Raw genomic sequence first — 13,933 nt, forward strand, 5'->3', positions numbered from 1 at the left:
ATTCTATTCTCCTTTACAATAAAACAAAGAGAAAAAAAAGAGTTTGTCAAGTCACAAGCTTGATGTACAGTAATCATTGCGTGCTAGGAAAATGTCACCAAATAATACACTTTTGACTCCTTTAATACACATAAAGGAATTTGTCCCAATACTTTCGGTCCTCTAAAATGGGGGGGACTATGTACAAAAACTGCTGTAATACCCTCAAATTAAAGCTGACAGTCTGCACTTTTCACTGTATCATTTCAAAATCTAAGTAAGAGTACAGAGCCAAAACAAGAAAACATTGGTCACTGTCCCAATACTTTGAGCTCAACAGACTATGGGTTAAATTCACTGTGCCCAAACCAAAAACAGATTTATTGCGTCGCTCAGCTATATAAAGAGCCATGTCATCATGAAATGCTCTGCCACCAGAGGTTACTCAGGCAAAAGCTAAATTAGCTTTAAAAACATTTTGTATCACAGTGCCTCTGAATATGTACAGTTGAAGTCGGAAGTTTTACATACACCTTAGCCAAGTACATTTAAACTCAGTTTTTCATAATTCCTGACATTTAGTAAAAATTCCCTGTCTTAGGTCAGTTAGGATCACCACTTTATTTTAAGAATGTGAAATGTCAGAGAGAATGTAGAGAGAATGATTTATTTCAGCTTTCATCACATTCCCAGTGGATCAGAAGTTTACATACACTCAATTAGTATTTGGGAGCATTGCCTTTAAATTGTTTAACATGGGTCAAATGTTTCAGGTAGCCTTCCACAAGCTTCCCACAATAAGTTGGGTGAATTTTGGCCCATTCCTCCTGACAGAGCTGGTGTCACTGAGTGAGGTTTGTAGGCCTCCTTGCTCGCACACGCTTTTTCAGTTCTGCCCACAAATTTTCTATGGGATTGAGGTCAGGCCTTTGTGATGGCCACTCCAACACCTTGACTTTCTTGTCCTTTAGCCATTTTGCCACAACTTTGGAAGTATGCTTGGGGTCATTGTCCATTTGGAAGACCCATTTGCAACCAAGCTTTAACTTCCTGACTGATATCTTGAGATGTTTCTTCAATATATATGCACACAATTTTCTTTCCTCATGATGTCATTTATTTTGTGAAGTGCACCAGTCCCTCCTGCAGCAAAGCACCCCCACCACATGATGCTGCCACCCCCGTGATTCATGGTTGGGATGGTGTTCTTCAGCTTGCAAGCCTCCCCTGTTTTCCTCCAAACATAACAATGGTCATTATGGCCAAACAGTTGTATTTTTGTTTCATCAGACCAGAGGACATTTCTCCAAAAAGTACGATAATTGTCCCTATGTGCAGTTGCAAACCGTAGTCTGGCTTTTTTATGCCGGTTTTATGACTTGTTTTACTGTGGATATAGATACTTTTGTACCTGTTTCCTTTAGAATCTTCACAAGGTCCTTTGCTGTTGTTCTGGGATTGATTTGCACTTTTCGCACCAAAGTACATACATCTCTAGGAGACAGAACGCGTTTGTGCAGATGAACGTGGTACCTTCAGGCGTTTGGAAATTTCTCCCAAGGATGAACCAGACTTGTGGAGGTCTACAATTCTTTTTCTGAGGTCTTGGCTGATTTATTTGGATAGTCCCATGATGTCAAGCAAAGAGGCACTGAGTTTGAAGGTAGGCCTTGAAATACATCCACAGGTACACCTCCAATTTACTCAAATTATGTCAATTAGCTTATCAGAAGCTTCTAAAGCCATGACATCATTTTCTGCATTTTTCCAAGCTGTTTAAAGGCAGTCAACTTAGTGTATGTAAACTTCTGACACACTGGAATTGTGATAAGGTGAATTATAAGTGAAATAATCTGTCTGTAAACAATTGTTGGAAAAATGACTTGTGTCATGTACAAAGTAGATGTCCTAACTGACTTGCCAAAACTATAGTTTGTTAACAAGAAATTTGTGGAGTGGTTGAAAAACAAGTTTTAATGACTCCAACCTAAGTGTATGTAAACTTCCGACTTCAACTGTATTTATGAATAGTGTGTAAATAGTATTTTTGTTGTCTCGAGGTCTTTCCAATATATAACTTTTGTTCTTGACTTTAACTGTTCTGTACTTTGTCATGTATTTGTACGTTTTATGAGGACCCCAGGAAGACTATGTCTATGCAATAGATAATGGGGATCCTAATAAACTAAACTAAACTTTAAACCCAACCAGAAGCAGCTCTCTCTCATTATCTGTTTGGAGACAGACAGCAGAGTCGTGTTCATTAGGGCACATTGTAGGAAAATGTTTTACAAAGGAAAACGTTTCTAATTGAACACGTTCAGGTAGAGTGGCGCAGTGGGTCTAAGGCAAGAGGTGTCCCTACAGTCCCTGGTTTGATTCCAGGCTGTATCACATCCGGCCGTGATTGGGAGTCCCATAGGGAGGAGCACAATTGTCCCAGCTTCGCCCGGGGTAGGCCATCACTGTAAATAAGAATTTGTTCTTAACTTACTTGCCTAGTTATTTTTATTTTTAAAGCCCCTCCCTGTGTCAGTCGGTTTTCTTCCTTTTTGTGCCTAATGAACAGGACTCAGGCAAATCATCAAGTTCTAGTCCCTCTCACCGTCGGTCAGCTGCTGCTCCAGGTCCTTGATCTCCTCGGTCTCCTTGGCAATACGGGAGAGCATGTCGTCCAGCCGGCCTTCCAGCTCCCGGTGCTTCCTGCTCATCATGCCCAGCAGCTGGCTCTTACTGGACACCTGAGCCTTCACATGGGCCTGGAGAGGGAAGGATGGACAGGGGGCAGCGACAGTAGGTCAATATACACTCCTATTACTGTCAATGATGTCAATAGAAGATGAAAATTCTACTTTAATAGGAAATTAGGATTTGCCCCTAAGCTCCTATTACTGTAGGTATAGCCATACTTCAGCATGACAACTCCACATTTAATCAATACATTTTGTAACGAAAATATGAATGCATGTGTGTTTCTAATAATGTGTTACTCAATGCTTAATTTGTAAACTGGGTGTCAATTGCATGCATTATCCTCGCTTTTGCGTACTGGCACAGAACAGTAGAGTAGAGTGCTTGCAGAAGTTGCACACAGTTTGTAGCTTTTTCTTTGTTGCCTTTTATAAAACGCATTTCATGCAATTCCACATCATTTTAGATGACTTGAAACTTTAGCAGAATTTGTTTTAATACCTAACAAATGGTTGAAATAACAACCTATTTTGACAATGACAAACTGAGAATATGCGATCAATAAAAACAACCTTGTCGTCAATCCATCAATAGCCTAAGGCCTAGGTGTGTGGAGATGCATATTGTATAATATTCTAGTCCTAAAAAAAGCCTTCCAGTCTCACTGACTCGCCCAATGAAGCGCAGCTCAATCAACGGCGATGGCTGATGCCCTTGTGTCAAAAGCCTTGTCTCTCTCATTTTACTTTATAAAACAGTGCCGTTCGCTCAATAGGCCTACTTGGAAGTTGATAACATATTTGGTAACCTACAGGCAGAATAGTCTTCTATTTTCAGAAGGAGTCATTTGCTTTTACAATTTCTTTTGCCGCGATTGTATTAGAAATATTGCTAAAGCCCTGTTTTGGCTGCATGCCGTTCACTGACATATTTGCTGCGGGTTCCTGACTGGAGACCAGTAGCGGTGCATGGGTAAAATCAACAGGGATGCCAAGCAAGGGAAAAAAAATCCATATTACAACCCGTGTTGTGATAATTGCATTGTTTGCTCTATAACCTGTTAGTTCATACAGTACCTTCGGAAAGTACTCAGACCCATTGACTTTTTTCTACATTTTATTAGGTAACAGTCTTATTCTTAAATTGATTAAATTGTTCCCCCCCTCAATCTACACACAATACTCCATAATGACAGAACAAAAACAGTTTTTTAGAAAAATTTTCACATGTATAAAAATAAAAACTGAAATATCACATTTACATAAGTATTCATACCCATTACTCAGTACTCTGTTGAAGCACCTTTGACAGCGATTACTGCCTTGAGTATTCCTGAGTATGACGCTACAAGCAAGGCACACTGGTATTTGTGGAGTTTCTCCCATTCTTCTCCTCAGATCCTCTCAAGCTCTGTCAGGTTGGATCGGGAGGGTTCCTCCAGACGTGACGCTTGGTATTCAAGCCAAAGAGTTCACTATTGGTTTCATCAGACCAGAGACTCTTGTTTCTCATGGTCCGAGAGTCTTTAGGTGCCTTTTGGCAAACTTCAAGTGGGCTGTCATGTGCCTTTTACTGAAGAGTGGCCACTCTACCATAAAGCCCTGATTAGTGGAGTGCTGCAGAGATGGTTGTCCATCTGGAAGGTTCTCCCATCTCCACAGAGGAACTCTAGAGCTCTGTCAGAGTGACCATCAGGTTCTTGGTCACCTCCTTGACCAAGGCCCTTCTCCCACAATCGCTCAATTTGGCCAGGCAGCCAGCTCTAGTAAGAGTCTTGGTGGATTCAAACTTAATCCATTTAAGAATGATGGAGGACACTGTGTTCTTGAGGGGCTTCAATGCTGCAGAAATGTTTTGGTACCCTTCCCCAGATCTGTACCTTGACACACTCCTGTCTCGGAGCTCTATGGACAATTTCTTCGACCTCATGGCTTGGTTTATGCTCTGACATGCACTGTCAACTGTAGGACCTTATATAGACAGGTGTGTGCCTTTCCAAATCATGTCCAATCAATTGAACTTACCACAGGTGGACTCCAATCAAGTTGTAGAAACATAAAGGATGATCAATGGAAACAGGAGCTCAATTTCAAGTCTCATAGTATCGTTATGTTTGGAGGAAAAAGGGGGAGGCTTGCAAGCCGAAGAACACCATCCCAACCGTGAAGCACGGGGGTGGCAGCATCATGTTGTGGGGTGCTTTGCTGCAGGAGGGACTGGTGCACTTCACAAAATAGATGGCATCATGAGGAAAATTATGTGCATATACTGAAGCAACATCTCAAGATATCAGTCAGGAAATTAAAGCTTGGTTGCAAATGGGTCTTCCAAATGGACAATGACCCCAAGCATACTTCCAAAGTTGTGGCAAAATGGCTAAAGGACAACAAAGTCAAGATATTGGAGTGGCCACCACAAAGCCCTGACCTCAATCCCAAAGAAAATTTGTGGGCAGAACTGAAAAAGCATGTGCGACAAGGAGGCCTACAAACCTGACTCAGTTACACCAGCTCTGTCAGGAGGAATGGGCCAAAATTCACCCAACTTATTGTGGGAAGCTTGTGGAAGGCTACCCGAAATGTTTGACCCAAGTTATTAAACCATTTAAAGGCAATGCTATCAAATACTAATTGAGTGTATGTATGTAAACTGACCCACTGGGAATGTGATGAAATAAATAAAAGTTCAAATAAATCATTCCCCTTACTATTACTATGACATTTCACATTCTTAAAATAAAGTGGTGATCCTAATTGATCAGAAATTGTTAGATAGGGAATTGTTACTCGGATTAAATGTCAGGAATTGTGAAAAACTGAGTTTAAATGTATTTGGCTAAGGTGTATGTAAACTTCCGACTTCAACTGTATGTGGCTGTCCATGCTACTGGTGTGTGTGTGTGTGTGTGTGTGTGTGTGTGTGTGTGTGTGTGTTCGTGCGCAAGTACGCTGAACAAAAATATAAAACGCAACATGTAAAGTGTTGGTCATGTTTCATGAGCTGAAATCACTTCAGCAGTGATAAATTCATGAACTTCTTTGAAGAAAATATCATGATCATTAGAAAGCAAATTACAGACTCTTTAAATCTGCGTATTTCTCCAAAGCTCAGTTGTACTGAGTCTGCACAACACTGCCAGGATGTAGGATCAAGGGAGACCCTCAAGTGTTTTAATCCTAGATCTCGACACATTCATGAAAATAGTAATGGCCTCTAAACCTTCAAGCTGCATACTGGACCCTATTCCAACTAAACTACTGACAGGCCTGCTTCCTGTTCTTGGCATACCTATGTTGAACATAATAAATGGCTCCCAGTCCACCGGATGTGTACCAAACTCACTAAAAGTAGTAGTAATAAAGCCTCTCTTGAAAAAGCCAAACCTTGACCCAGAAAATATATATTTTTTAAACTATTGGCCTACATCGAATCTTCCATTCCTCTCAAAAAAAATGAAAGCTGTTTGCGCAGCAACTCACTGAAGACAATGTATACAAAATGCTTAACGCTGGTTTTAGACCCCACCATAGAACTAAGACTGCACTCATGAAGGTGGTAAATTACTCTTTAACGGCATCATACCAAGGTGTGGGCAACTCCAGTCCTCGAGTGCCTGATTAGTGTCTCACTTTTTCCATCCCTAGCAAACACAACTGATTAATAAAATTGCATTCTAAAATAAACATCATGATTAGGTGATTATTGGAGTCAGTGTGTGTTAGCTGGGGCAAAACTGTGACACCAATCAGGCCCTCGAGGACTGGAATTGTCCACCCGTCTAGACCTTAGTGCTGCTTTTGACACCATCGATCATGACATCCTTTTGGAGAGATTGGACACCCAAATTGATCTACACGGACAAGTTCTGGCATGGTTTAGAGCTTATCTGTCGGAAAGATATCAGTTAGTCTCTGTGGATGGTTTGTCCTCTGACAAATCAACAAAGTTTCGGTGTTCCTCAAGGTTCCGTTTTAGGACCACTATTGTTTTCACTATATATTTTACCTGTCATTCGGAAACACAATGTTAACTTTCACTGCTATGCGGACGATAAACAGCTGTACATTTCGATGAAACATGGTGAAGCCCCAAAATTGCCATCTTAATCTTGATGGTTGTACAGTCATCTCAAATAAAACTGAAGGAGCTCGGCGTTACACTGGACCCTGATCTTCTCTTTTGACAAACATATCAAGACTATTTCAAGGACACCTTTTTCCATCTTCAAAGCGTTGCAAAAATCAGAAACTTTGTCGAAAAATGCAGAAAAGTTCATCCATGCTTTGTCACTTCTAGATTAGACTACTGCAATGCTCTACTTTCCAGCTACCTGGATTAAGCACTAAATTAACTTAAGTTAGTGCTACACACGGCAGCTGGAATCTTGACTAGAACCCCAAAATTTGATCATATTGCTCCAGTGCTAGCCTCTCTGCGCTGGCTTCCTGTAAAGGCTAGGGCTGATTTCAAGGTTTCACTGCTAACCTACAAAGCATTACAATAGCTTGCTCCTACCTATCTCTCCGATATGGTTATGTCATACATACCTACACGTATGCTGCTGGAGGCAGGGCTTTCTCCTATAGAGATCCATTTTTATGGAATGATCTGACTATCCATGTGAGAGACGCAGACTCAGTCTCAACCTTTAAGTCTTTATTGAAGACTCATCTCTTCAGTAGGTCCTATGATTGAGTGTAGTTTGGCCTAGGGGTGTGAAGGTGAACGGAAAGGCACTGCAGCAATGAACCGCCCTTGCTTTCTCTGCCTGGCCGGTCCCCCTCTCTCCGCCGGGATTCTCTGCCTCTAACCCTATTACGTGGGCTGAGTCACTGGCGGTCTTCCATCCTGTCCCTAGGAGGAATGTGTCACTTGAGTGGGTTGAGTCACTACAGTGACCTTCCTGTCCGGGTTTGGCTCCCCCCTAGAGTTCGTGCCGAGGGGGATATCTTCATCAGCGTAGTAAGTTGGTGGTTTGAAGATATCCCTCTAGTGGTGTGGAGGCTGTGCTTTGGAAAAGCGGGTGGGGTTATATCCTGCCTGATTGGCCCTGTCCGGGGGTATCATCGGACGGTGCCACAGTGTACCCAACCCCTCCTGTCTCAGCCTCCAGTATTCATGCTGCAATAGTTTGTGTTGGGGGCTAGGGTCAGTCTGTTATGTCTGGAGTATTTCTCCAATTCCATTTCTCTAATTCTCTCTCCATCCCCTTTTGGAGGACCTGAGCCCATGCCTGATGACTCCTTGCTGTCCCCAGTCCACCTGGGCCGTCCGTCCATCTGTACGTCTGTGTGTGAAAAGCCAACTGACATTTACTCCTAAGGTGTTGACCTGTTGCACTCTCTACAACAACTGTGATTATTATTATTTGACCTGGTCATCTATGAACATCTTGGACATGTACTGTTATAATGTCAACCCGGCACAGTCAGAAGAGGACTGGCCACCCCTCAGAGCCTGGTTCCTCTCTAGGTTTCTGACTTTCTAGGGAGTTTTTCCTAGTCACGTGCTTCTTTATTGCTTGCTGTTTGGGGTTTTAAGCTGGGTTTCTGTACAGCACTTTGTGACATTGGCTGATGTAAAAAGGGCTTTATAAATACATTTGATTGAAATAAAAGATCCCAGAAATGTTCCATACGCACAAAAAGCTTATTTCTCAGAAATGTTTATTTCTTTATTTACTTACATCACTGTTAGTGAGCATTTCTCCTTTGCCAAGATAATCCATCCACCTGACAGGTGTGGCATATCAAGAAGCTGATTAAACAGCATGATCATGACACAGGTACACCTTTTGCTGGAGACAATAAAAGGCCACTCTAAATTGTGTAGTTTTGTCACACAACGCCACAGACATCAAGTTTTGAGGAAACTTGCAATTGGCATGCTGACTGAAAGAATGTCAACTGCAGGAATGTCTCTGTTGCCAGAGAATTGAATGTTAATTTCTCTACCACAAGACGCCGGCAATGTCGTTTTAGAGAATTTGGCAGTACATCCAACTAGCCTCAACCGCAGACCACGTGTAACCACATGTGATGAAACAGAAGTATTTATGTCTGTAATAAAGCTCTTTTGTGGGGGAAAACGTATTCTGATTGACTGGGCCTGGCTCTCCAGTGGGTGGGCCTGGCTACCCTGTGGTTGGACCCATGGCTGCGCCCCTGCCGAGTTGTGAAATCCATAGATTAGGGCCTAATTAATTTATTTCAAAATGACCGAAATGAATAAACTCATTAAAATTGTTGAAATTGTTACATGTTGCGTTTATATTTCGGTTCATGTTGACTAAACAGTCTATGTAGTACACGCTTTTAGTTTTTTTGTCCTAGCCTACCTGGCTAAAATGCCAGGCCAGCTATTTAACATTAACCTACTACATCTAGCTATATGTTGAACTTACATCCTTTCAAGCCAGGAGCACAACGTGTGAATTTATGGTTGGATCAGAATCACTGTTATAATCATTGGCCAGTACGGAGAATTAAGTAAAACCACAATCCCGATCTCCCTCCAAGGCTAATTTAGGAAAGTGACCATTTTAACTAGCTAGCTATTCTCTGGAAGACAACACAAAGAGATGCAACCATTCAAGTTTTTTCTGTATATGACGATTGTCTTTTGGGGTGATGTGATTGGTGTGAAGCCAAATGCAAACTGGCTTCCCTTGACACTTTTTTTGGTGCTCTAGGACCATTCAAAGTTGAGCACACTCAGTTTAGCTCAAAGCTGATTGGCTATTATTAAAATTGTTTTATTATCATCAAGGTAGGCCAAATGCTCGCTGGCTTCCATTGCATTCAGAACTTCAATGCTGTTCAAAAATATAATTATTTTTGACAACATCCGAGCGAGCGTATCAGCTCCCCTCTCTCTGTATGTGAAGCCCATCTATCTGAGGCTGTCTGGTCAAAAATATATTTTGCTCGCTTGGATGCTTCCAACAATATCATATTAATTTTGACCATACAGCATCAGATAGATGGGCTTTACATACAGAGATAGGGCCATTGTTTCGCTCACTCGGATGCTCTCGATGTTGAGGTACATTCAGACTCTTGCGAATTTAAAAAACATTATGAAGCACAGAGAGACAAACTACATTTTTTAATAGCATTAACAGAGAATTGAAAACCTTTTTGTAATAACACAGTATATGGGATTGATTTTAAGAAATTTGGCTTAATAAAATTGATTAAAATTATGGTGTTTATATTCAGAGAAAAACGAAAATCAAAACCCTCAGGGTTTCCGTTAGAATGGAATGGAAAATATGACGCTGTACAACAAGAGGAAGGCTGTCCTTGTAAATAAATATTTGCTGACTTGCCTAGTTAAATAAAGGTTATACTAAGAGCATAACATGTCTGCACCATAATTTTCTAATTCTTGTCTAACCAATACCCAAATGGAGATAAAGGGAAAATAAAAACCTCATTGATTTATCAAGACCAGTCCCCATGCTTGCCTCAGAGCAGAGAGAAACGGTGCTAAAATAGCTGTAGGCTTTTTCTTCTAACTTCAATATGCTCTTTAAAAAAATAAGACCTACACCATTTTTAAAAACACATTACTCAACACTAGTGAGACTCATTTCACCTATTGTAGGCCAACAGTATATTGATTTTTTATTTTTTCAATGACGTGACTCTCCGCTAATAGTTAGATTTAGAGGATTGGAGGACTCCAAATTAATATCTAAAGGGCATTTTCCGTTAGATATTCTCACAGATCCTAAGGGGCTTTTATTTAATTCTAAATCAATTAACAATATTTTGGAGAGGATTTCGTTTTCATAAAAATAAAAAAAGGCAATTCTTGAACATGGGGTGAGACATTCTCACCAATTTGTAAATAAAGCCAGTTTGTTATTTAGAATGATTTATTTCTGGAGAAATCTAACTTGATTATTTAGCAGACATCACTTGCGTATATTCAGTCAACACACACCTTATGAATATCATGGAATATTTTATATACAGTGGGGAGAACAAGTATTTGATAACCTGCAAAATTGGCAGTGTTTCCTACTTACAAAGCATGTAGAGGTCTGTCATTTTTATTATAGGTATCCTTCAACTGTGAGAGACGGAATCTAAAACCAAAATCCAGAAAATCACATGATTTTTAAGTAATTAATTTGCATTTTATTGCATGACATAAGTATTTGATACATCAGAAAAGCATAACGTAATATTTGATACAGAAACCTTTGTTTACAATTACAGAGATCATACGTTTCCTGTAGTTCTTGACCAGATTCCATCTCTCACAGTTGAAGTGTACCTATGATAAAAATTACAGACCTCTACATGCTTTGTAAGTAGGAAAACCTGCAAAATCGGCAGCGTATCAAATACTTGTTCTCCCCACTGTATATAAAAGTTTCTCCATGCTCGTCTCAGAGCATCGCGGAAAAGGTGCTGAAATAGACTTCCACAGCGGGAAGGCTATGTATTCTGTGCCCACTCGTGGTATCTCTTCGGTTACACATCCTCTTCGGTTACACATCACACATGGTTAATGTTCTCAGAACATTAACCATGTGTGTTCGCTTATTTTGTACTGTTCTGTAGTTTGAACCAATGATTTGTCTGACAAACAAAGAACTTTGTGTCCTGCAGGCCCAGGCATGGATCAAAGCTAGACATTCAATAACGTCATCTTCACAGACTAATCAACCGTGGCCCTTGAGTAATTTACTCAAAATTGCTACAGAAAAAAAGGAGGAAGATCAAGAAGATTAACGAAAGCATAAAGATGTTGATGAAGAAATGCTGTTTTGAGTTAGAAATGTAACACTTTAGAGTACTTAAGCATCGAATACATTGCAAGTTGAGGGATTTTCACAACAGTAGCCGGGCTATGAAAAGTATTGTCTTGTCCTACTAATAGGAAACATTCGCATGATGGGTTACATTCTTTATTGTAACCACAATGTCACACATAATTTGTATCTACCTTTCTAATTACTTTTAGAGTTTGGGATTTACAAATGTGTGCTTTCATTATTAGTTACATTGTTTTATTTCGAACGTGCAGACTTATTTTCTTTAAAGTATTGTTTTATCTAGGATGCTACATGTGACCAGTTGCAATTGTAAGTAGGCCTTGTAAAATAAATCCTACTTCTATTAGGCTGTTAAGCTTCATAACTGGCTGAGGTAGGCTAATTTATATAGGTCTCTGAAGAAATAGACTCCAATTAAGCCCTCTTGTTGTTTGTAAAGTCAAATTAAAATTAAGATTATTGTTGAAATGAATTGCTTGACTGGTGTAGGTTTTCTCCATCTGTTGGTGTGCAACACTTGCATAACAAGTTAGCAATATTTTCAGCACCAGCCACTGTTCACCTCCTATTGATTGCGCTGCGGTTGCCGCTGGTTGTTTTTTAAATTGAACCTTTATTTAACTAGGCAAGTCAGGTAAGAACAAATTCTTATTTACAATGATGGCCTACCCCAGGCAAACCTGGGTGACGCTGGGCTAATTGTGCGCCGCCCTATGGCACTCCCAATCACGGTCAGATGTGATACAACCTGAATTCGAACCAGAGACTGTAGTAATGCCTCTTGCACCGAGATGCAGTGACTTAGATCACTGCACCACCCGGGAGCCATGACCAATATATATATATATATATATATATATATATATATATATATATATATATATATATATATATATTTTTCAGAATATTACATGTGCAGTCATGGCCAAAAGTTGAGAATGACACAAATATTAATTTTCAAAGTCTGCTGCCTCAGTTTGTATGATGCCAATTTGCATATACTCCAGAATGTTATGAAGAATGATCAGATGAATTGTAAAGTCCCTCTTTGCATTGAAAATGAACTGAATCGCCCAAAAACATTTCCACTGCATTTCAGCCCTGCCACAAAAGGACCAGCTGACATGTCAGTGATTCTGTCGTTAACACAGGTGTGAGTGTTGACGAGGACAAGGCTAGGATTCTGTCGTTAACACAGGTGTGAGTGTTGACGAGGACAAGGCTAGGAGATCACTCTTTCATGCTGATTGAGTTTGAATAACAGACTGGAAGCTTCAAAAGGAGGATGGTGCATGGAATCATTGTTTTTCACGTGCCGTTTTTCACGCGTCATCATTGCTTTGCACAAAAAGGGCTCAACAGGCAAGGATATTGCTGTCAGTAAAATTGCACCTACATCAACCATTTATTGGATCATCAAGAAATTCAAGGAGAGAGGTTCAATTGTTGTGAAGGCAGCTTCAGGGCAACCAGGAAAGTCCAGCAGGTGCCAGGACCGTCTCCTAAAGTTGATTCAGCTGTGGGATCGGGGCACCACCAGTACAGAGCTTGCTCAGGAATGGCAGCAGGTAGGTGTGAGTGAATCTGCACGCACAGTGAAGCAAAGACTTTTGGAGGATGGCCAGGTGTCAAGAAGGGCAGCAAAGACGCCACTTCTCTCCAGGAAAAACATCAGGGACAGACTGATATTCTGCATAAGGTTAAGGGATTGGACTGCTGAGGACTGGGGTAAAGTCATTTTCTCTGATGAATCCCCTTTCCTATTGTTTGGGGCATCCGAAAAAAGCTTGTCCGGAGAAGACAAGGTGAGCGCTACCATCAGTCCTGTGTCATGCCAACAGTAAAGCATCCTGAAACCATTCATGTGTGGGGTTGCTTCTCAGCCAAGGGAGTGGGCTCACTCACAATTGTGCCTAAGAACACAGCCATGAATAAAGAATGGTACCAACACATCATTCGAGAGCAACTTCTCCCAACCATCCAGGAACAGTTTGGTGACAAACAATGCCTTTTCCAGCATGATGGAGCACCTTGCCCTAAGGCAAAAGTGATAACTAAATGGCTCGGGGAACAAAACATCAATATTTTGGGTCCATGGCCAGGAAACTCCCCAGACCATAATCCCATTAAGAACTTGTGGTCAATCCTCAAGAGGTGGGTGGACAAACAAAAACCCACATATTCTGACAAACTCCAAGCATTGATTATGCAAGAATGGGCTGCCATCAGTCAGGATGTGGCCCAGAAGTTAATTGACAGCATGCCAGGGCGGATTGCAGAAGTCTTGAATAAGAAGGGTCAACACTGCAAATATTGACTCTTTGCATCAACTTCATGTAATTGTCAATAAAAGCCTTTGACACTTATGAAATGCTTGTAATTATAATTCAGTATTCCATAGTAACATCTGACAGAAAGATCTAAAGACACTGATGCAGCAAACTTTGTGAAAATTAATATTGTGTCATTCTC

The 13,933-nt window shown here is 40.7% G+C and overlaps 1 protein-coding gene across 26 annotated transcripts in view; it reads right to left on the reverse strand.

Annotated features, from left to right (window-relative positions):
* cntrl (centriolin) overlaps positions 1–13,933 on the reverse strand; it is a 113,081-nt gene that overhangs the window by 48,877 nt on the left and 50,271 nt on the right. For all 26 annotated transcript variants that reach the window (XM_090238106.1, XM_090238113.1, XM_090238107.1 and 23 more), the window contains one exon: positions 2,585–2,738. In XM_090238106.1, the coding sequence (XP_090094232.1) occupies positions 2,585–2,738 (154 nt within the window). The remainder of the gene's footprint in view (positions 1–2,584; positions 2,739–13,933) is intronic.

Source organism: Oncorhynchus mykiss, chromosome 6 (assembly GCF_057628025.1).
Source record: "Oncorhynchus mykiss isolate SJ-2025 chromosome 6, ASM5762802v1, whole genome shotgun sequence".
NCBI classification, from domain to species: domain Eukaryota; kingdom Metazoa; phylum Chordata; class Actinopteri; order Salmoniformes; family Salmonidae; genus Oncorhynchus; species Oncorhynchus mykiss.